The 24,441-nt window shown below is 42.5% G+C and overlaps 1 protein-coding gene across 5 annotated transcripts; it reads left to right on the plus strand.

Moving 5' to 3' along the window:
- The first annotated feature begins 313 nt into the window (after positions 1-313).
- On the plus strand, positions 314-23,990 carry dido1 (death inducer-obliterator 1). Of its 5 annotated transcripts, none has more exons than XM_080026332.1 (17): positions 314-378; positions 1,862-1,961; positions 3,107-3,225; positions 3,502-4,588; positions 5,258-5,636; positions 6,353-6,706; positions 9,195-9,420; positions 12,326-12,869; positions 13,317-13,476; positions 13,635-13,751; positions 13,887-14,048; positions 15,549-15,708; positions 16,459-16,954; positions 17,198-17,345; positions 17,445-17,534; positions 17,646-17,841; positions 19,616-23,990. In XM_080026332.1, exons 3-17 carry the CDS (start codon positions 3,144-3,146, stop codon positions 23,401-23,403), a joined length of 7,989 nt encoding a protein of 2,662 aa, XP_079882458.1. In that variant the 5' UTR covers positions 314-378; positions 1,862-1,961; positions 3,107-3,143; the 3' UTR covers positions 23,404-23,990. The 5 variants fall into 5 exon arrangements, with proteins under 5 accessions (XP_079882458.1, XP_079882460.1, XP_079882461.1 ...); XM_080026334.1 differs by having other exon boundaries at positions 13,887-14,000; XM_080026333.1 differs by having other exon boundaries at positions 340-374; positions 1,865-1,961.
- The last annotated feature ends 451 nt before the right edge of the window (positions 23,991-24,441 follow it).

Here is a 24,441-nt window from a genome sequence, read left to right on the forward strand (position 1 = left end):
TTTAAACAAGCTGTTTATATGGTTACAGTATGGTTTAATAAGTTATGCATGCAATCAGTTGGTTGGACAGTTGGACAGGAACATAGCCTAATGAATAATATTATGTTAAAATTTGAAATTGAGATTCAACCAAAAATGCAAGATGGCTGTGTTTTTAATGGTTTAACTAATACTTTACTATGACCTATAAACAACAACCCCAGGTTGTTTACCTGTGGCTTCTCAGTTTTCCTCCTAACCAATGGGGGCGCTGTAGACACATTTGGCGCATTCAGTAAACCGTCAGCCATCTGCCGCAGTCTGTAAACTCCAGCGGGAACGGAAAATGGAGGACTGACCGAAGAACGAGGACATATCTTCGGTATTTCTTGCGTGTAGGTGGGTAGAGGGCAATAACGTTTTTGTAACGTTAGTGAAGTGTTGAATGTTTGTAGTATGTTTCAGTGTCCGTCTTTCAGCGAGGGTTGTTTTACTCCAATTATCAGAGGAAGCCAAATCAAGTTTGATGTTGAATATGACTCCCGACGTTTAGCTGCAACGTTAACTTGCATACAGACAAACTACGCTATTCAATGTTGCTGCTCGTGCTATTCGGTTACTTAGAAATAAAGTTTGGTAGAAAATAAATGTTTACCAATGGTTCGGATTTTAGTAGTTATGTGTTTAAGTCTCATGTTGAGCATGTACTTGTTTTCCGTTAGCGTGCTCGTGGTGGCTAATGGCGTCAGCCAAGCTTGCTAGCTAACGCTAACTTGCTAGTGTACATTTTGCAGCGCCCAGTTCTTCGTTGTAAAACAACGAGAACGAGGAGCCGAAACATGCAATGGCATGTTTAACGTTATTCGAGCAGTTGCCTAGTTTCCCCCCATCCATAGGTGAACACAGTTTGTCCCCGTGTCTGTGGTATACGTTAGCTAACGGTGGATACATGTTGAGTGGTTTCGAAGAGTGATGGGTTTGCGGCCATTATTAACTGTCGGCTATGCGGGAGCTAACATAAATAAATAAAAACAGTGATTGTTGGTCTTGTCTAGCATAGTGCGGTTTGTTCATCCATGTTAAAAGGTCAAGTCTGAAAGTCCATGTGAAAACGATGCATGGTCGTGATGGGGATTTATGAGCTACATTACGCGCTCACAGGCCCTGTGTAGTTTCCCTCTTTTGGTGGCGAGCTGCAGCCACTGGACCGTCTACCACAGCCATATACCACATTTGTAAATATGTTGTTGCACCGCTGTATCTGTAGTCGTCGGAATTCTGATTGATTGTACGCTATATTGTTAAATTTGATCTTAGTCCTTGGCCGGGCCCCTCCCACTTTTCATGGCATCTGTTTTTCTCCCAACTCATGTGGCACTGTGTCGTGACCGACGCCATTGTATGCAATGCATTCTTTTTAATCACTTATATTGAAGACTAGTAGTTAGATTTTGTCTAGTGTTAGCGGTGCCTCGGTGCAAAGTTCAACACTGTCTAAATATAAACGCAGATACAACTGTTGGATTCCTTTGGGGAATGATTGTATACAAATGCATTCAACTATTCAGTTAGTTTAATTATTTATCCTTGTTGCATTCAATTGTTATCAAACTGTTGACGGTTACCTTGTTTTGCACAGTAAGCAGTAGCCTTCTACAGCAAGTTGTAAACTGCAAATTCATTACTGTGGCATTGGAGAAAAAAAACAAGTCAAAATTCTCTTCTTTCTGGTGTTGTTTTGGTTGTTCATTTTAAGTTCAAGTTAGGAATTGAGAAAAACAATCAAATTCTTTATTTCTAGTATTTAAACAAGTTGTTACCGTTGTTACATATCAACCTTTCCGAGTACTTACACTCTAATTTCTGTTTTCCTCTTTCTTAGCAGATCCTTTAACTTTTTACCGAGAGACCGATGGTTACTGTTGAAAAGCCTTCGTTTTTTTGGAAGAGGCGCTCTATTACCCATCACTGCTAAATTGCAGGTATGGACATTGGCTTTTGTTGTCGAGTTTGACCCCAAATAATCTTAAGTAAAGAAGAGTTTCCTTAAAATTCATTTTCAGTAACACAACAAAAATCTTAACTCAATAATGGTTTTGGGCCGCACAAAAGGGTTTTAAATTTGTGAATGCCTGACATACTGTGACTATTAAACCTTTCATGGTTCTCATCAAAATGTCATCTCATGAAATTCAGACTTATTCAAACAGCCTACATTAACTGTACATTTAAGTTTAAAAAAATTAAATTTATATATTCCACAAAAAGAGGGTATGTATGTGATGTGATTTTACAGGAACGTTACCACAGTCGATCCATCTGAGTAGCTAACTCTCTACTCTTAGAAAATGTTATCATGCAATCACATGGAAAACATTTCTATAAATATATAAAGATGGTGTTCAGCCAAATGATCTGATTTAAATATGATTCAGGCACTTGTTGTTGTAGACTGCAGAAGGCTACGCCTCTGAATATTTTTGCAAACCTGACCACAGACAGAATATCCGTCAAAGTCCTTGTGATTTTATAAGGTGGACAATTTTCAAGTTGGGCATAGTATTTGCTTTGAGGCTTCCACTCTTAGTTTCTGACAAGCACAAACAGTATTTAATGGAGACTCTTTTTCTAAATTAGCTCGACCCTTTTTTGGCACTTCTGTCCTGCAATTTGTCGTTACTTAACAGCCGAGATAAATGCGGATAATATGTAACAAGCCTATATTTGCTGATATATCAGCTGGACCAGTTTATTGGTCTAGTAGTCCACAGAGAGCCCCAATTTTCCTTGTTGAAATTGGTCTGCCTCACGGTTTTCAGTCATAACAAGGTAACCTTGGTTCTATAGCTACTTTGTGATGGTAGTGGTATTATGTGAGTAAGTGACATCATTGCATCTCCTCATTAGAGCTACCAACAAGATTAGTTGAATAAGTACTCTAACAATCGTACAATATAGTTTTAATTTATGCTTGTTATGCAATTATAGGCCAATAATGATAAAAAAAATAAAGAAACTGAGCTATCCAAGCTCTACTTTTTGAATAAAAACTTGGCAGCCCTTAGTATTTTTCATACTATGACCTGGACAGAATGACTCATAGCTGATCTCTTGTGCTCTTTTGTAGACATTCAGTTTGAAAGTAGTGATTGACTCCATCATCAATGGAGGAGAATGTGAGCCCTGAGCTATCTGTAGCTCCTGAGCCAGAGCAGAGCCAGAACCGTATGGAAAGCTGCTCTCAAGGTACCTTGGACGAGCCTCTTTTCCCTCATAATTAAGGGGTTGGGGATGTTGTAGTAACACCAATTGTGTTGTCAGGTGCTTGCTCTTTGAATGATTTTAAACTTGGCTAAATATTTATGGTAAGTAAGGGTCATATCGAATCATTTTGAAATTTGATTTGATTCATTTGTATGCTTGATCACGTAACAATCAGTATTTTCTAGGCTATTAGATGTTGTAATCTAGTGAATTTATACCATAATTTGTTTTCCCATGGCTCTCTTTGTATGTTCATAGGTTTTGGAGAAGGGGATAGTGAGCAAAAGGAACAGTTCCAAACCATAAGTGAGAATGTGGCCTTAGAGACACTAGAAGATCCAGAAAAATCTTCCAAGGCCAACAGTGAAGTGAAGAAGACTTGGGGTTTCCGACGGTCCACTGTTGCAAAGAGAGAGATGCCAGTGGAGGCAGCAACCGACAGTTGTCCTGTACGCCGCAGTGGCAGGCAGCCAAAGCGTACCGACAAACTAGAGGAATTCCTCTCGACTGCCAAAAGAGGGTCAAGAAAGAGCGCCCCTCCCAGTCTGGAGAGTGGAGATCCTCCCTCCCAAACCCCTACTGATGCAGAGACTGCCTCAGAGGCCAGCTTTGACGGTAACGCTGACTGCAAGGCCACAGAGGACAGGGCAGAGTCCCCAGAGAGGAAGACCAGAAGCTCTGCCAGGAAGCAGACCACGCAGAAGACTCAGGGTGGCAGACGGACCAGGGCAGGTGCTGGAGTGACAGTGAAAGATGAGGGAAGCTCTGAGAATGAGGAGGACAGCAGAGATGCCGCCAATAAGGACCAGTCACTGGAAACAAAAGATGAAACAATTTGTCCCAGTCCTGCAGACGTAGGGGCCACCAACACAACACAGCCTCAGCCAGAGCAGGACTCTGAGGAGACAATGGTTGTTGAGAAGAACAAACACGAAGATAAACCTGACATGGCAGTGGAAACGAAGGAAGAGAGTGACAAAGAGAGTGACGAGGACAGCGAAGAAAGCGATGACAAGTCTGCGGCAATGCATGTTAAACGTGGACCAATAAGAACCTACGTCAACAAAAAGAAGGCGGCCAGTAAGGACACTACCCCTGTTAAAGCTTCCGATCCTGCAACCAAAAGCCCCGCTCCGGTTGTGTGTGAGACCACCACGCCTAAAGCTGCCCCAACTCCTGTAAAGACAGTCCAGCCTCAGACACAAGAGGACCATGATGATGAGAACGATGACGAGGATGAGAATGACTCTTCAACGTCTTCATCTTCATCCTCCATTGACTCTGATGAGGGAGGTTACGACCCCAATGCTCTCTACTGCATCTGTCGCCAGAAACACAACAAAAGGTATTTTCCCATCTGTCGTTTTGATCCTGTGTTGGTATTATGATCACAATGACTGCGGGGTCTATTTAAAGCTATACTGCATGACTTTCCCATATTAATGAATGTTGGCTACATTCAAGCCATTGTCAAATGAGTTGGTACAAAACTCTCTTAAGACTATCATTTCCACAACCACTGTATTTCTCACCATGGCAATGTTTACAAACTGGTGTCGCCCCCGACTCTGGCCCAGGAGCTCAGAAAAAATCCCAAGAAGTGCCCAAGAAATGTTTGTTATTGATAATGCTGCTAATAAAAAACCTGGACGTACAACAGAAGGAATAAATCCCATGCGCAATCACCGAATGCTTACCTCCTGTAGATGCGCTGACAGTACTGTTGTACTTACTCAGAATTCAACATGGAGGTGGCATAAGTTACGCGTTAAAGTTTAAAAGTGTTAATTATTAAGTACTTTGCACATTTTAATGAACACAATATTTTCTTCATTGCACTTCTAACTCTGCATGTTCAAGCATCATTTTATTTCCTCTTGTTTGTTGTCACAGTAGTAGATTCACACAACTATCTGGTTCCACATCGTGTTAATTATTTACACAAAATAAAGAGGGAATACAGACTGAGGTTTTGTTTTTGCATTAATTCTACATTGCGCTCTGTGCTCATCAGGTTCATGATCTGCTGTGACCGCTGTGAGGAGTGGTTCCATGGTGACTGTGTGGGCATCACTGAGGCCCGCGGGCGGCTCATGGAGAGGAATGGGGAAGATTACATCTGCCCCAACTGTACGGCTAAGAAAAACCAGGTGGTCCGCCCCGCCACCTCCATCCTCTCTACCAGTACAGAGATGGGGAAGCCTAGGATGGATGCCGCTCCTCTGACCTCTGCTGTGACCGGTTTCGCAACCAACGCCAGTCCGTCCACCATTCAGGCTTTTGGGGCACCAGCGTCCTGCACGTCGGCAGGAGCAGAAGACATGGGCATCAAAGGCCGGATAGAGAAAGCTACCAATCCAAATGGGAAGAAGAAGATAAAGATCTTTCAGCCGGTAGGTTACAACTGATTTCAACGGAAAGACTTTCAATTGTAAATCAAGCTATTCATTGATTGTCGGAGTTTTTGTGCCTGATGATATTCTGTCATACGCAAATACTTAATTATGCATGTGAAGTGCTGTCCCGGTAATCTCTACTTGTTAGTTACCATGATTTATAGTCTGGAGCTACTGGCCCCTGTAAATATCAGTTTTTTCCTAAGTGCTGATAAGGGTTGGCAACTAGATAAACAACACAATATTCAGATTCTCAGTAGATCTTTATTGATTCATGCAAGAACCAATATCAAAATTAGAGATATCAATCCGTATAGAACATCATATGTAAAACATATTTGTTGTGGACATGTATTTCTCATTTGCATACAGATTGAAGTTTCAACCCCAATCCGTGGTACACTGTTTTGAAATGACAGATGTACCAGTAATTAGACATGTATTTAGTTTCCCAAAAATCTAATTAGAAAACAGACACATGATTATAACAACATTTTTCTTCACACCTTTGTGGCCAAACAAGTGGTTAAAATAATGGAAATGAAATCAGGCAACAATACTGTTCTGCAATACATAGTACAAACTTTTTTTAAATAGGAGTTGCTAACAATAACACCAGTATTACATTGAGGAGCTGCCACTGTGAAAATGCTATGCAAAGTGACATTGCTTGTCGATAGCTGTTCATTTGATTGTGTACTGAATTGGTGCAGGCTGTACTGCAGTTAGCCCAACCCAAAGCAGAGCAGAAATCTCCATCAACCGGGGAAAAGAAGGCAGCGCCCACAGCAGAGCAGAAAGCCCAACCAGACGTGGCGGTAAAAGTGGCGTCCAACGTGGAGGTGGATACCACGCCTACAGCCGAGGTGCCAGAGGAGAAGGCCCTGGATGAGGCTTCCCTTCCAAAATGCATCGGGCCTGGATGTGAGAAGAATGCCCAGCCAGACTCTGTGTACTGTGGCAACGACTGTATCGTGAGACATGCTACTGCAGCCATGAAGTCCATTACTGATGTGCCCAAGCAGAAGGACAAGGCCAAGGCTCAGAAAACCAAGGCTGCACCAAAGGTAATGCGGACCACTTGAAATTTCCTGTCCTTTGGAACAAAAATGTTCATGCCTTCCATGAAATGAGAAAATCTGTGCAGGGTAACACACATAATATTCTTGTTAGTTACATAAGCATTTGAAAGCACTTTTTCAGATGTTGTTGGATTGCCAAACAATCTGTGTCATACTCATGATAATGTAGATCTATTTTCATCTCATATTTTGTGTCATATTAGATAAATAATCATTTCTTTAGGGTTTTTTTGCTGAATGTTCGGCTTATAGTCGTATCATTGTTTTGCTAAGGATCCGCAAGTCTGCTGTGACTATTGAATGAGGTTTTTTTTGTCTCTCACTGTAATCATAATATATAACAATGTACATACCAATGTGTTCACACATTAATGGCTTTTTACAATTACAAAAATGGGCATTTATATGTAAGCGACAATCATTTCCCATTTATATTTGGGATTTAAAAATAAATATATAAAATTCCCATTTTGATATTTCCTGGAAAAGTCAAGTTTCTTTTCTGTTGCTGCACTGCAGTTTAGTGTTTTGTTTAACTAATTACTTAAAACTCTGTAACTTGTAGTTGCTACTCTGATGTCAGAATGTTGTAATGTTTTTAGTGCCCTTCTCAAATTTAGTTGGTGAACAACCTTAATTTGTTCCTAACCCATGCACTTTGAAATGTAAAACGGGGTCAGATCGTGATAGAGAAGGTAAAGTTCAATGGGTTGGATCAAAATGGCCTTTCTACTGACCAGTCAGCTCATGGGAAACATGGATTCATTCATACACAACTATAGATAAAATGCACAATTATACTGCATCCAGATTAAGGTGAAATGTATTTCAAGTCGACGCGCAATAGACACCTACAATTACTTTGCTTTACAGGCTAACTTATATCAGTGATAAAATGTTATATGTTGCCCAACAAGGCTACTGATGTTTGCCAGCCCTAGAGAATATGTGGTGACTTAACAGAGAGAGAAATGTCTTCTAGAGGCAACGCCATGGGTTATATAAGTGAATCATTTCCCACTTTATCTCAACAATGGCAGGTTACTAACCCATACCAAACAAAGGGATATCCAAGTAATATGACTCTTCATACCTGGTCTACACAGCATTTTGTTTAGCAGTCATTATGCCTTTCAAACTTGTTCACGTGTTCACACTGTCTTCATATATAATGTCATGTGTTATTAATATTTATGTTAAAGCTATTAGTGACATAACAGAGGGAATACTCTTTTCACCACAGGCTTGAAACTATTACACTATAGAACAGCTTTTATGATAACTGGACAGTGTTCTTGCATATTACAGTTTAGTATTGTTAAATTGTTTATGTAATTTATTTCCTTTTCATAGTATTATTTTTGTGCAAGAGCAGAAATTCCCTGCAGGAGTGAACAGTCCTATTCTTGTGTTACTATACTAATACCATTCATATGTTGCTGTTAGAAGTGATCCTTTTTCTTCACATACTCAGCCATTTCATTTGCATTCATAGATGGATTAAAACATCCTGTGGTCTCATTACTCAAACTGACTGACTGATTTGAGATTAAACATTCAAGGTCTGGGGGAGTGAGTTAATGATGATGTAGAGTAAAGCAGCGTATCTTACCCTGTATGCAATGTGGTCTTCAAGCATTTAAAGTGAAATGTACATTCAATGAAACAATCTTCATATGGTTTTAACTTAAATAAACTTAAAGAGCCTAACATTAACTTAAATAAACTTAAAGAGCCTAACATTTGTGAACTTTCGTTGAAATACGCTGCCCTCTTTTGGAAAACCTTTGGGTTCACTAGCCTAGACCAGTAAAAAGTACTACTAGGAATATTTAAGCAAAGTACATTTTTCGCAGAAATATATGCCAAGTTTACAGATGCTTGGGTGCTACATGCAGAGTAGTGCAAAAGGCTGCCAGTCCAGAACCTGGTGAGGAAATGCTATTACTTTGCTCTGACATTGTACTATGCACACTGGTGGTTAGAATGAACCAATACCAAAAGTCATAAAGCAAATCTGTTTTTAAAAGCAAACATAGCTTAAAGGTGGTCAGCGATTCTGGAGAATGTTTGAAAATTACTTTGTCAAATCAGTGAATATCTCCTCACAACCTGTCCGTACTGTGCGGGTGTGCTGCAAAAAAGTGATAATACATAGCCTAAGCTCTGTAAACTGGTATGTAAACAAAGGGAATGTAAACAAAGGGGGTCCACCGTAGCAAGCAACATGCCCGTTTACAGAGCGTAGGCTGTGTATTAATACAGGAAATAAAATTCAGCACGCACACAGTACGGATCGTGAGGAGTTTTTCATTGATTTTGACAAAGTTATTTTGTCAACAAACACTCTCCAGAATCACTGACCCCACGTTAAGTCATAAATGTGTTTTATGACTGTAATGTTGATCAAACAATGCTTTTAGCTTAGTGCTGTTACTTAAAGGCCTGTATGTGTTTCTTACCGTCCACCCAGCGGAGCAGAGCTGTTGGGAAGAAGACAGTGAAGAAGAGCCAGGAGGAGTCTGACAGCGAGGAAGATGGCAGCTCTGATCCAGATGAGGAGGAGGAGGACGAAGACGAGCATGCAGAGGAACACCCGCCCCCGCCGGCCACCGCATCCTGGTCCAGCGACCATAATTACATTGCAGTAACACCAGAAAAGACTACACCCATATCACCAACAGTGTTAAACAAAAAGTGTATGTATCTCTTTGAAGGTTTTGGGCTGTCGTTGAAAGCACATTGTTGTTTTTCCATTGTAAATGTGGTTCCTGTCAAGCTGACGGAATTTAGAAACGATTCATACATTTTGGGAAGAACGCAGAGTGATCTGGTGATGAACTCAGCTGTATTCTAGACATTCAAATTATTTGCAAAGTCTTGTGATATTTTTATTTTGTTACTCAGTGAAATGTTAGCAGCTGCGGAAAAAAGGTAAGTGTAGTTTGTGGCTTTTGGTAAGTATTCAATCATTCAGATCGTGTTTATTTTAAAGGGGCACTCCACAGATTGCACTCAAGATCATTTTGCTTGTAAAAGTGCGAGCACAAAGCCTGTGAACAAAGGCTGTGTCTCTCAAAGAGATATGAAATGTCTGGAACGACTCATCCTGAGGATGTCCATTAAGGCATACCAGCCTGGGCTTGTATACATACAGCCTGCATTACAAACTGATGGCAGGAGTTAAAATGTTAATTTGATTGCATACAAATGCAGGCATGATACTGACCAGGGAGTGTCTACGGAATGATGCTCCTGTATTAACGGGAATGAAGGATCCATAGGGTTTTTTTAAAACATTTTATCTCGACCCATACTATACATTTAAAGTAATGATGCCCAACTGCTTCATCAATTTTGAACATAACTTTTTTTTAAATTGTTTCAGTCCATGAACTCTTTTGACGTGCAATACTTAATTTCCGGAGTTCCCCTTTTTAATACCTGAAACTGCATTGCTGTGGATGAAAACATATAAAGGAACACGTAGAGACATGGAGGGCAATAAATTAGCTTTCAGCAGTTAGTGATGCTTTATCATGAGCTGTATGGATGTTACAAATGGACTAGTGCAGTGTTTTTGAGTGTATTGGTGGAGCGTGATTCCAAACTACACTCAACAAGTCTCTCCACTCCCTGGGTTCATCACCTCAGCCCATAAAAAGTTCCTTCTCTCCCTTTCTCCAGCAGGTAGGTGTCTCAGCATTCCCCCATGTTGATTTGGGCAAATGACGCTAACATAGCTCACATTGAGCTGATGAGATTAGCTGCTAAGCACAATTTTGTGTTTGTGGGTTACATGCTGACTTTTTCATTTCTCAAAGTTTTGATTCATATTGAATATGCTGCACCACTAATTGTGGGAAAACTGGCTTTAAAATAAAATTTGATATAACAGATTTTAGGATGCCTCCATTGATTATGTGAGCAGTGTTGGCTTGCTGTAGGATATCTTGACCAGTTCAACTCAAAGAAGCATATACAACTGATCGTTCTACACACGGTGGAGACGTGACACTCAAGATGGTGAACAGCCGGAAAGGAGAGAAGCTCTGCCACAGTGACCAGACCACCTGCAGATACTGCAGAGAAGTTTTCAACAGCCAAAGTAGAAGATAGAAGACCAAGACCTGGGCTGGCCATGCAGATTCAGAAGAGGGGGACCCATGCTCTTACACCCAATTTTTTTCTCACATTTTGCACCCGATAACATCTGGTTATATACTGAAGGAAAAGTTTGTTGCAATTAAATGTGGACCTTTTAATTTTCAACTTGCTTTATAAGAGCTCGTTAGAGGCCCTACAAAGGTGTTCATTGATAAGTTAGCACTTGTTTATGCTAAGTAAATTAATTTTCTCAGGTCAGGAGATGAGTATGACCACCGATTGTTGTGTGATGAACAGAACAAGGAAGTAACAGCTTATTGGTTGGTCCTTTTATAGCTCATATACTGCTGAGTGATACTGCCACAGATGTGACAGTCTATTATCCTCAGACGGAGGATAACTTTGGGTGCTTTATGTCACAATACTGTTGGTCCGCACAATATCATTGTGGTTTATACATTTAAGTGGGTGTATATGTTGTGTCTTCAGGCGGGGTTTTTGCTTATCCTAATGATTTGAAGAGATGGGTATATTGCCATACAGGTCTTGGTGGAAATTGGTTCATATACCACCATTCTTTTTAAAAATTTCGAAGTGAATAGTTTTTCAGAAATGTAATATTGTTGTGCACCAGCATAACTAATTCATTGACAGAACCACTGAGACTTGGGTCTAGTTTCTTTTGAGGTCAGAGCTCATTGCTGGTGACGGGGTGTTCAGTGTTTCTAGCTGAGGATATGAATGCATGCCTACATTTACATTTGAGGAATAAGTAAGATACAGACTTTATATTTGTAAGTCATTACCTTTTATTCTGATCCACATATTCCACTCATGCAGTGGTTTTACTAAGCAGTGTGACAGGTGCGCTAAACATTTTAGCCGGTGAAAAACTGGTTGAGGCCGTTTGTCTCTGGCATTCAAGTGAGATCTGGTCATTTCTCTCCAGCAACTGCTGACAGGAAGTTTGCACACGTTTCAGTGCATCAGCTCCTTTTCTCCTATGCAGATCTATGGTAGAGGCAAGCTGCTTTAGGAGGAGGTACTTGCTTACTCAGAGAAATCACAGCCAACAAATTATGTTTGGCAAGAAACTATTACTTAATTAAATGTACCTGCATAAACTTTACAATGTACCTGCCTTCCATTGCTAAAAATAAAGAAGGGCCTTTTAAATGCCCAGTTGTCAACTTTGTGTTTATTGCCATGTGTGAGTGCGCAAATAATTATCTGTCTGACCTATTTTTGAAACAATAGAGGGATTTTACTTGACTTAAAAGTTTAAGTGCTTTGTTTCACTTTTTCTGCTTTATGAGGTGTTTGATTTTTCAGCGTGGAAAACGATAACTGCCATCTTAACATGGACCTCTTTCTGTCAAAGCATTGTCTCTGAAATATTAACCAAATGCAATTTTGGGAAAATAGTCAGACATGCCAGATCTACTGAACCCGTCCATCGTGGCATATTTTTTAATATTTGCTCTTCTTGGTTTCCAGCCCCCGTCGAAGATGAGAAGCAGAGCGAGAAGGAACCGGCGCCGGCTCCTGAGAAAGCTCCCCCAGCATCCACCACACCGGTCAAAGGAAACAAGAAGACCTCTCCCGCTAAAGCAGCCAAAGTTTCCCCCAAGGGCAAGAAGGCTTCCCTCCAGACTAGCAGCTCCAAAGGGTCCAAGAAACCCACCACACCCCAGAGTAAAACTGCAGCCAAGTCCAAAAAAACAGGCGCGTTGTCCATCCACACCCCGTCCCCCTATCCACCGGGTCCCATCCACGTCACGGGGGCACTGAGAGTCACCAAGTCCAACTTCACCATTCCTAAGAAGCAGCAGCAGAAGGAGGCTCCAGCCCACAGTCAGTCGTCTTCATCCTCCACCAGAGTCCCATCCTCTCCAGTCTCTTCAGCCTCTAGAGACTCCTCATCGTCCAGAACTTCACACTCCTCCTCCTCAGCGCCCCCTGTGTCCTCTCAACCGCCACCAGCCAACAACCAGATGAGACAGAACATCCGCCGCTCGCTGACAGACATCCTCTATAAGAGGTAAGAGGCTCACAATAACCTCCTTAAAGATGCACTCTGCAGTTTCAGAGGGGGGATTTGTTTACATGGGCAGAGCCTGCAGTTAGTTTACAAATCATATATGCTATACATGTAATTCTTAGAATTTAATCATTTTCTTTATCAGATAAAAAAAATTGTATATTAAGGCACCTGAAAACCAAACGTTAGACAAAAGAAATGTGGGGCTGCAAACAACTTGTGAAACTAACTTTTCAGGTGGCCTTCTTACTTCAAACAGTGTTTCATGGATCCAATTTTCCTTTGAGAGAGTTTGCTTATTCAGTTATGAAAATATACCTTGGAAAAGTTTCACTTCTCTCTGACACACCCAAAGTTTAATGCTTTTGCTTTTGTTTTATTCTAAAATGCTTAACTCTAAATATTTAAACGACAAACACTAACTTTTTCTGTGTTCCTTACCACCAGGGTGAGTGACAGTGATGATCTGAAAATGACAGAGGGTGAGGTGGGAAGGCTGGCGGTTGGAATTGAAAAGGAAATGTTCAACATCTGCCTTAGCACTGACAGCAAGTATAAGAACAAATACCGCTCCTTGATGTTCAACCTGAAAGATCCTAAAAACAAAGTGAGTCAACCTCTATGCATTCTATGTTTTCATCTTATCTTGTTTTCTTGAGTTGTACATTTCTTATCTAATGGCAAAGCCCACAAAGGTTTTCTGAGTTCCCTGGATGCCCCCCTCTTGTTGAAAGATTAACATACTTTGTGGTATGTTTGTCTCAGGGTTTGTTCTACAGGGTGATGGGTGGTGAGGTCAGCCCCTTCAGACTGGTGAGACTAAGTGCTGAAGAGTTGCTTTCCAAAGAGATATCCGAATGGAGGAAGCACGGTGCTTCTGAGGTTGGTACTACTTCCCTTTAACTAAACACCCAAGCACAGGTCAATTTGAGGTTCACACAGCTCTCTGTTTAGGCAATTAAAATAACTGCTCCACAGAATGCATTAAATGACTACATATATGGTTGTCTCCTGCAGTCCAAGTCTTCCAGTTCAAGGGCTCATTCGGGGCAATCCAGACTGGGCAACAGACATGACTCTAGCTCACATAGCGTGGATATGGAGGATGCTCCACCAACATCTGATGCAGATGTATGTATCTCTACCACCACTTCATCTTCTCGCATGGCTTCTGCTGCAGTAAGTGGTGGCATGCAATCTTTCCTTACCTTTCACACTTTGCTTTTCACCTTTGCATGGAGTCCTTAGTACACAGAATGTAACACAATAGCAAAGATAGTACATATTAGTTACCGTATTTTCCGCACTATAAGCCGCACTGGACTATAAGCCGCAGGTGTTATAATGTTTAATTACCATATGTAAGAGTTCGTGCACGGAGGGGATTGTCGGGAAAGAGAGGGCTGCTTGAGGAAGCTCCCATTTATTAACATTTCAACAAACAAGTTGCATATTTGCATAACATATTCAAGTGTTACCATTTAGTGCAATAGTAGCTACTAGGGATGGGCACGAGTGTTTTCGCTACTCGTGTGATCGCTTGCATTCTTCGAGGGTCAATCGATTCCACGTTAAACTTTTTTCTATTTTTAGAACGCAACGCATCTGTCTGCAGAATAACGGTTCACCGCAATAAAGCGCTCAATGCTTATTGTCAAACAGTCACAGTTGCCATATGATATTAAGGATTTTTTTCCACAAGTTTAAAACACATTTTCCTCACTGAAAGTAATTAAATAGACGGGCCACAATTTAAACCTATCGAGTAAGTGTGCGGTGGGGAGAAAAAAAGAGAAAAAAAGCTTGGGCTGTAGTTGTAACAAAAAAAAATAGCCTAAGTCACTATTTAAAATAAGAAGGGCAGCAAATAATATAAAATGATTGTCCTACAATTTAAACACATATAAATAACTCACCAAAGCAGTAGACTTAGTAGGCCTAGTTGTATGTCCAACCGCTTAATGCTCACTCCGTGTCCGTGAATAATTGGCGCGACCAATTCCTCATTAACGGAACGTTACACCGGTCGGTTTTTGAATCTCATCCCCATATTCTTCTTAACTGTTGTTGGCTCGGAGCGAATGTGCCTGAAGTAAGCCTAGCTTCTTTTTTACTTTTCTTTCCAAGCGGAGAGCACCTTGCATGCTCACCTGGAGTCTACTCATTACTAACTGAGAGTAACAGGTGTCCTCTCCCCTTTTTATAAACGTAACTTTATCATCTGCTTTGAAATAATTGGACAGTTATATTCCTGAAAATGTTCTGTAGAGAGGAGAGACCATGTTCAGCTCCGCGGTGCTGTGGAGAACACACTGCAGTGGCACGGAGGTGGCAGTTATTTGCAGTTGCTGTTTGACACAACGCTCAGTTTATTGCACTTGCATCAAAATATTTAATTTTGTTAAACTTTATTTTATCCGTTTTGTACACGTATATAACATTTTAAAATACTGTGCTGTGTAATAACAGGGTCGAAAAATGGGGAAAAAGTTGCGGCTTATAGTCAGAAAACTACAGTATCTTGCCAACTATCCTGTTCTTCAAAGCAATATCTTTCTTTCTAAAGCTTTGCAAAACATTTAGTGCTGTACACTCAAATTATCCAGAATTGTCTGTGTTATATTTACCATCATCATATGTTCCAGTTAACCAAATAGATCCTTGTTTGTTTGTCCACAGGACCAAGATGAGTCTAGCCTCACTCCTTCAGCTTCCACTCAGCCCTCTGCCGTGGATGGGAACAGTGGCAGCATGCCAGACATTTTTAGTGCCATGCTCAAAGACACCACTGCTGAACACAGGACTCATCTGTTTGACCTCAACTGTAAAATATGCACAGGTAAATGAGAGGCCGACATGAAGTGTCTAGGTGATATTCATCTAGTGGATTCAACCTGTTTGTTATACACTTTAAAGGCACAATGTGTAAAGGGAATTGCCATTTTTTTCAGTACAGACTTGATAGAAATGGAATATAATACACATAATTATGTTTTATTTAGGGTATAGTCACTTGAAAGTACAAGTTGTTTATTTTATTAATATAAAATTAGCATTTTATATCTACATAGGAGCGGGGCACGCCACCATTTTGCACTGCCATGTTACTACAGTAGGGGGGGGGGGCATTTTTATGCTTTATTGATAGTGCAGAGAGACAGAGGTGAAATGGGGCAGAGAGGGGAGTGACATGCAGAGAACGACTGCGGGCGGGAATCGAACCAGGGTCTGCTGCTAGGGGGGGACGCCCTACCAACTGAGCTAAGGGCGCCCCCAAGAATGGACACATTTAACGGCCTCATGCCTTTTTATATAGTGGTGGTCCGCTGGAAATACTCCTGGTGGAAGATGACGAATAAGTGCTGTATTATATATATCACTTATTGTAGAAAGAATTAAGGTCTTGTTGGATGATGCCATATTTAGTAAATAAGATTATTGTCCTTGAAGGCCACTGTAGCTTCAGTAAATTAAAACAGGAGGGGTTAGCAAGGGAGCGTTGAAATCTAGATTTTTCACCAGTAGTTGACACCAAAATACACCTTAACTACACACTTCATTTTTAATTCAGTTTTTTTCTGCCCTGTAGGTCAGAAGACAGAAGAGGAGTTTGCTAAGCAACTCAAATCGACCAAGAAGGCTGAAACTAAGCCACCCAGACAAGAGCTGCATTCGTCCAGATCAGGGGATGTCTCTCTTGCCGGCCAACCACAGGTTCACCCAGTTTACCAGCAACTGATGGCTTCATCCTACCAGACTAACATGGAGACAGCTGTCCCGGAATCCCATCAGCAGCTACCCCAGGTGGACCTCAATACGCTGGCACCTCCAACCCAGGCCCCAGCCCCCGTCATCCCCGCCGTGTCCTCCGTCAGCATCACCCGTAGAGACCCACGCATGGCCAGACACAGCTCCAGCGTGACTGTCACCTACACGCCTACAGAGAAACCCACCAATACCTCTTCAGAACCACCTATGGCTCCTGTCAGTGCTCCGGTGGAGCTTGCACCCAAGGCACCAATGACAATGCCAATGCCTCCAGCTCCACCAACTTCAGAAGCTCTGTCCAAAACAGCGAAATCCAGGTGCTCAATCTCATCATGGTTTAATAATTATCTTTTTTTTTTTTTGTGTTAGCATTTTATTTTGTATATTGCTTGCTAAAATTATGTATATTTTTATATTTTTACCAAGTATTGGTGATTACAAACCAGAGTATAGTCATTGTCCTAATCTTTAGAAGAAGCCCTGAATGGGATAAACTACACACAGGATTTAGACTTTGTTCTTGTTTTTTGTTAAAAGAAAGACTGTTATGTTTTTTCCAGCTCATCTGAGCCTCCTCCTGAGGGTGAGACGGCAATCTTCCTTCATGGTCAAGAAAAGATTTGGAAAGGATTTATCAACATGCAGTCGGTGGCTAAATTTGTGACTAAGGCTTATCTGGTGTCAGGATCCTTTGAGCACCTGAAAGAGGTTAGCAATTTGACCATTTATTAGGATTGTTGAATGCAAAACCTTTTTTTCTTACAGATAAGCAAAGGCATTGTACTTATTGTTGTCAATGTTGTGCAGGATCTACCAGACACCATTCATGTTGGAGGACGGATATCTCCACACACAGTGTGGGATTATGTTGGGAAACTGAAAACCTCGCTCTCCAAGGTTTGTTTTGGGCAAAATGTATTTGTATGAAGGTGGCATGACATATTCATATACAGGCCCTAACTTACATGCTGTTATTTATTTTTATTTTTTTGGTTTCTCTGTCTGCAGGAACTGTGCCTTATTCGTTTCCACCCAGCCACAGAGGAGGAGGAGGTGGCATACGTTTCTCTCTATTCTTACTTTAGCAGCAGGAAACGATTCGGTGTGGTGGCTATGAGCAACCGTCGCATCAAAGACCTCTATCTCATCCCCCTGAGCTCAAAGGACCCATTACCCTCCAAACTCTTACCGTTTGAGGGGCCAGGTAAGCGTTTATCGGGATACAAAAAAATACCCTTTTGTTGTTGTGACTGTAATTTTATCTATTGAAATGTTTTGCTATTAAAGTGTGTTGTTTCTTTGTCTGCGTACATATGGTGAGTATATGTAGTGTCCCCTTTCTTTTGGGCCCAGGTTGAAATGAGAGCTTTTAGGATGAATATGGTTTGTACTGTAGGGGGCTCTCACACTCCTTGTTTAGTCTGCTCTGGAAAACACCTCTGTGAATAGAACAGCTGCTGTTTTCTCTGCTCTGTATCTGACTTTGTATCACACTTTTCTAATAAAGGAAGTTTGCATCGAGGTTGGTGCCTTTTGAGTCCAGTCTCAACCTGTTGTTTCTTAAGACTTGGCTAGCACATAAACATAATTGATCAACTATGTGGTCAATACATAACTTAGCTGTAATTTTATACCACGCTGGTGTTCATATGGTAATATCCTTCACCACTGGAATAAATGAAAAATGTTCGTCCTCCTAACTGATCTACAATGTGCGACCAGTGATTGTATAACACTCAGTGTGTTTCCATGGCACAACTAGATTAGATTATCACATATATCGAACTAGACACTCGAACGGACCGTGTCACTTGTCTGAGTTTACATGGCCTTTCAGATATCGGATAAATGTCCAATGCATGGCTGTCTCCACTATGCTAGGTGGCGCTGTAGCCCTTTCAACCATGCTTTCAACAAGTGTTGAAAGAGCCACGTCCGGTTCTCTTCCGTCAATAACCCATGGTGTAGCCATGGGTGTAGCCTATCACGCGCAGGCACACAAGCACAGAACGAGAAGTCCGATAAGCGATGTCCGATCCCTGTATACATGCAGAGAGAATGCCGACAACGAACGACTTATCTAGGTGTTCTTATCCGACATCCCTTGTCCGTTATTGTGCCGATTTGTGTGCGAAGTAGATCGGATAAAGGTGTTTACATGCAGTTTAAAAGTCCTGTTGAAGTCTTATTCGTTTAGTTACCCGATTATGAGTCTGCATGTAAACGCACTGACTGTTAACAGTTCCCACTGGGCTATTGCAGTTGTGGTAAGTAAAAAGGCAGTCCATATTGATGATCTAAAACAACAATGTATCTACTCCTGTAAAGTATGTCTCAGGAAGAGAATATTACATGCATGTCAATAACATGTATTAATTAAGTGGCTCAAGGAAAATAAAAGAACATAACTTGACTATGTCTTTTATGTGAGAATGTTGATAATGATCCCAAATCTTCTTGCTATAGATAATAATTTATGCTCCTGACTGGCTTAACCAGCATAATGTAGTTTGCCATATGTTGTAGTTTTTCTTGCAATCATGTTTTGGTGCAGTCTAGGGATGTCAGTGAATGATTTGATTTGATTACAAATACAATAACAATCATTTCAAACACCAACACATGCGTGCTGATAGCAAATGTGTCTGCAGTTGGCACTCATTTACTTGTCAACATGTTTGTTAATTTACTGAAAGTTGAATGACTACTTACTTCATATTACTGACCATGACATTTGTTGCATTAAAGGATACACTATGGAGTTGAGAGAACTTTGGTTTTAAATCTCAAGTGCTACAAGTTTTTTTCTGTGTCCTGGGATTTTTTTTAGGGGCTATCATTTCACCATTTTTTTGTCTTTATTGAGTAAAAAAGTCAGAAGTGAACCTTTTTTTTAGCATGTTGATAAAAAGAATACTTAAAAAAAAATAGTTCAGATGGAAATGTTTTCTTAAATTTTTGTTTTGTCTATCTCGCAGGGCTTGAACCAGCTCGACCCAACCTCCTCTTGGGGTTGCTGATTTGCCAGAAGGACCGAAAGCGTGCAGGTGCTCCTTTGGAAACTGAAGAGAAACGTTCCAAGATTCAAACCAAAGATGCCGATGACACTGGCCTTCCAAAGCCATCTCCTTTAATAAAAGCTGAAAGAGTCACACGACAGAGCCTTGAAATCCCCTTCAGGACAACTCCGCCAGGGTCACCTCCAGCCAGCTCCTCAGAGACCGCAACCAGCACTGTGACCGCCTCATCAGTCCTCTCCTTCTTGTCTTCAGTCAAAGCTCCAGCCACATCCACTACCACTGGCAAGGACTCCCCAGCCTCGTCCAGCTCTGTGGCTTCCTCTGCAACAGCTGCCACTCCTCTTCAGACCATCCTTAAAACTCTTTTTGGGAACAAAAAGCAGGACTCAGAAGCCTCAAACTCTCCGTCTGATCAGGGTGGGGAACTGGCTGCGCCCCACGCTACAATGCTAGACCCCATTGTGCAGCAGTTTCAGATTTCTAAAGAACTTCCGGCAGAGGACGACGAAGATGACCGACCGTACGATCCAGAAGAAGAGTATGATCCCAGTAGGGGTTACAATCTGCCTAGAAAGCCTGTTGAGGTAATTAGCAAACCTGAAATCTCTAAGCAGCCAGATGTATTTGAAAATGAAGGCGATGATGTGGCATATGACCCAGAAGATGACTCCATTTTTGAAAATGTCAAAACTTTACTGCCAGGTCAAGCAAAGGCTGTAACTGACAATATAATTGAACCACATAAGATCTTGGAGAGCCTTAAACTGATTGGGGATCAGACATTCCAGAAACGGGGAGAACAGCAAACGATATCTACAGGGACACCTGGTGCCTCATTGACACTTACACAAACACTCTTAACGCAACCTATCACATCTCTGTTGGCAAATACTCAGCTACTGCAGCTTGGCAAAAAGGTTGAGGAACTAGTGAAGTCTTCAGTTGCTCCTTCGATCAACCAGAGGAGAGATCCCCGACAGAGCCGAGATCCTCGCCAGGCCGGAGAGGGCAGGAAATCGATGACTGATGATCCTGAGGAGAAAGAGGAGACCTCGGTTCTTTTGACAGATTCCGCTCCAGCATCAGAGATTCCAGCATCACCTGAGATTCAACAGCCTCAGCTGTCTAATGAACTCCCAGACTCCTCACAAGGCAATGAGACAACAGTGCCTGAAGAGGAAGTGAAAAGCGACACGCTACCCTTCATGGAGTCAGACAAGACGGAGGTGTCAATTCCATTATTGGGAGAGGAGGTAGAACCTGATACTGAGGTCAAATACGTGGATGAGGATGAAGAGAATACTGAGGAAGCTGAGCCAATGGAGGCTGAAACTGTAATGGACAAGTTCAGTATTTGGCCAAATGCTGCTAGTATTTTAAAAGCTAATGAGGACTCAGAGTATGAAGAGGATAGCCAAGATACACCAACTAGGAGTTATTATGATGAGCCTGCAAGAAACCCCACAATAACTTCGACAATCCCCGTGCTCACTCAGAGTACAGCCATGGTTGACACTCAGTCCCATCGCTTGCCGCATCGCATGTCAGGGTCACGCTTCGACAGCGAGTACAGACCTCCAGCTGACATTCCTCCACCATCTAATTTCCCCCCTCCCCATTCCATGCAGGGACAGAACCTGATAATGAGGCCTCCGCCCATGTCTTTGCCACCACCCATACAGGGTAAACCACAAATGTCAGGCCCTCCTCTTATGCAGGGACCCCCTCTACCCATGCATGTTCCTCCCCCTGTACGTGGTCCCCCCCCTATGCGGGATGACAGCAATCATCAATATGGTCCACCTCCAGCTGCATACCCTCCCTATCAGAACCAGTGGCCAGGAAACCAGCCACCACCTCAGCAGCAGCAGCCTCCGCCTGGACCAATCCCTCAGAATATCATGCCACCTAGAGGACCACCACTACCATTCCCTCAATTAGCCCCGAGAGGCCCTGGCCCTCAAATGTTTCATCCTTCCATTCCTCAGCACATTGGACAGCAAGGCCCCCCTCCAGGTCTTCCGCTACCACCTGCTTTCGTTGGGCAGAATACTTTACCTCAACCAAGATTCACTGGTCCTCCACCACCATTTAATTTCAATGCAAACAGAGGTCCTCCTCCAATGCCTTGTACAGGGCCGCCTCCTGTTCACTTTGAGAACAGACTCCCTCCTCCGTCCCACTTTCCAGGGCCCAGGGGTCCCCCGCCTTCTCAGTATGGTGACCATGTGGCTCAACCCCCGATGGTGGACCATCCTCGAGGCCCTCCAGAGCCGTACATCAAAGACAATTCTAACTCTTTCAAATTAAATGTGGACCACAATCCAAACCCTCATCTTATGTTTAAAGACAATAAGGGTCCCCTGCCAGGTCCAGCATACCGGGGACCTCCACCTAATCAGTATGAGGACAGAAGAGGCCCACCTTGCAGTGGTGAGATTAGTGGACAGCACTTCAGTCCTCATAACCAGTATGGGAGCTCCAGGCCCCACTCCTCCCCACCACATCGAGGATCTTTTGATGATCACAGAGGACCTCCCCCTCTTGAGGACAGACCCCACCCTTCTCAGCGATTTGGCGGCTTAGAGCGCTATCGCTTCGATAGGCACTCTGACGAAGCCAGACCCGTTCGCCACAGTGGGCCACTACTTCCAACTCCTTCAGAGGCTCCCTTAGGTCCTCAAAGTCGCATGGGAGCTCACAGTCCTGACATGCACAGGGACGACCACTGGCGCAGACACTCTCCCGAAATGAGAAGGAGAAGCATCGGCAACCGAGAAGACTCAGAACCCCGAGGCGGAGATCGCTTCAGTCGGTTCGAAGGAGGGCACAGAGAACCCATCCCTAGTCCCCCACAACTCTCTGAAGAGAGACCGCCAAGGGAGCTGTCTGAAGAACACCGGAGGGAGAGAGAGCGGGAAGCCATACCCCACGCTGGCCGGCCACCTTGGGACAGGGGCCAGGGCAAACGGTGGAGCAGAGAGCGAGAGTGGGATAGAGTCAGAGAAAGGGACCGCGATCAGGAGCATAGCCGAGAAAGAGAGCGCGATCAGGAGCATAGCCGAGAAAGAGACCGCAGCAGAGGGAGGGAGGTCGAGAGGCATAGAGAGCCTGAGGTAGAGAGGCATAGGGAGCCAGAAGAGAGGCGCAGGGAACCGGAAGAGAGGAGGAGGGAGCTGGAGGAAAGGCATAGGGAGCCAGAGGAGAGACGGAGGGAGCCAGAGGTGGAGAGACGGAGGGAGCCAGAGGTGGAGAGACGGAGGGAGCCAGAGGCGGAGAGGCGGAGGGAGCCGGAGGCGGAGAGACGGAGGGAGCCGGAGGTGGAGAGGCGGAGGGAGCCGGAGGTGGAGAGGCGGAGGGAGCCGGAAGAGAGGCACAGGGATAAAGACACAGACAAGAGGAGAGACCGTGAGAGAGACAGACCAAGGGAATCTGACAGAAGGGACCACGACCGCGACAGAGGGAAAAACCGAGAGCGCGAACGTGAGCGCGAAAGAGACCGAGAGCGCGACAAGAGACGGGACCGATCACGAAGCAAGGAACGCGACAGGGACAGAGACCGGGGCAAAGACCGTGGAAGGGACAGGGAGAGAGATAAAGAAAGGGACAATAAAGACAGGGACAAAGACCGGGATCGTCGTGACAAGAGCAAAAGCAGAGAAAAGAGAGAGGAGAGAAAGGACAGTAAACATGATACACCCAGGGAGAGTGATAAAGCTTCAGAAAAGGACAAGAACAGGTCCTAGTCTTTGTTTTATGGACTATTACACTACGGTTTTGAGACACTTACATCTTTCACCATTTGAGATCATCACATCAAATGTAGATTAACAGTATTTCATTAACTTTCCACAGTTGTGTTCCTAGTAGCAAAAACATTTGACTGTTAGTATTCTTTGTTCACTGAAACGTTTCTAAGTTTGTTTTATCGCATTTAAATTACAAAAGACTGAAGGCCATCTAAGTTACTTGTGTACAAAAGGTATTAAGTAGGCTACTGAGTCCTATTACATGTACCTTTCTCCTGACAAAGCAAATTTTTTTAAGAAAAAAATAATGTAACTGATGACATCATTTGCAATATGTAAATATGAATGTATTTGTGTATATACTGATGTTTTTAATCATACTTTTCTAAGTAGAAAAATTAAAGCCATATATCTGTGATGGATAATGTGAAAGTTAAAGCAACACTGTCTACACACAAATGTGTGTTTATATGTCAAGCAGGTTTGAATTTAAAGGCTCTAATTATCTAACGTGTACACCCCATCCATGGTTGTTATTAAAATGTCCTGATTTTGTTTCAGTTCAACCAATTAAACCCGTTTGATGACACATGTTTGACTCTGTTGTAGTAATTTCATGTTTTTCATGCGTAAAATAGAAATTTAAAGGTGCCCATTTTAACTTTGGTTGAATCAGATAAGTGAATTTCTTTAAGGTATATTCTCGTAACTAAATAATACAACTTTCCTTGGGAACATTTGAGCCCTGGAACACTTAAAGTTAAAAAGCTTCCCTGAAGGGTAACTATCACTGTTGTTTACAGCAGCAGGAAAAAAGCCTGAAAAATAATTTTGTTTTGAATTATGATAAAATTATTCAGTACTAATAAATCCATGTAGAGAAACCATGTTTTGTAAATGAACTGCAAGACCTGCAAATGTAAACAAATCCCCATCCCCAGAAACTGCATAGTGTACCTTAACTTCCATGCTGTGGTTCACTTATCCAGGACTATTTCATGTTGATAGAGTCACATAGCAGCCACAGCTAGGCAG

The sequence above is a fragment of the Ammodytes marinus genome, assembly GCF_949987685.1.
Source record: "Ammodytes marinus genome assembly, chromosome: 4".
NCBI lineage: Eukaryota > Metazoa > Chordata > Actinopteri > Uranoscopiformes > Ammodytidae > Ammodytes > Ammodytes marinus.

Excerpts from the sequence above, each read along its gene's own strand:
- dido1 (XM_080026332.1), top strand. The coding sequence starts at position 3,144 with ATGGAGGAGAATGTGAGCCCTGAGCTATCTGTAGCTCCTGAGCCAGAG. Across the intron at positions 4,589-5,257 it reads CGCCAGAAACACAACAAAAG|GTTCATGATCTGCTGTGACC; the intron begins GTATTTTCCCAT and ends TGTGCTCATCAG. Across the intron at positions 17,535-17,645 it reads TGAAAACCTCGCTCTCCAAG|GAACTGTGCCTTATTCGTTT; the intron begins GTTTGTTTTGGG and ends CTCTGTCTGCAG.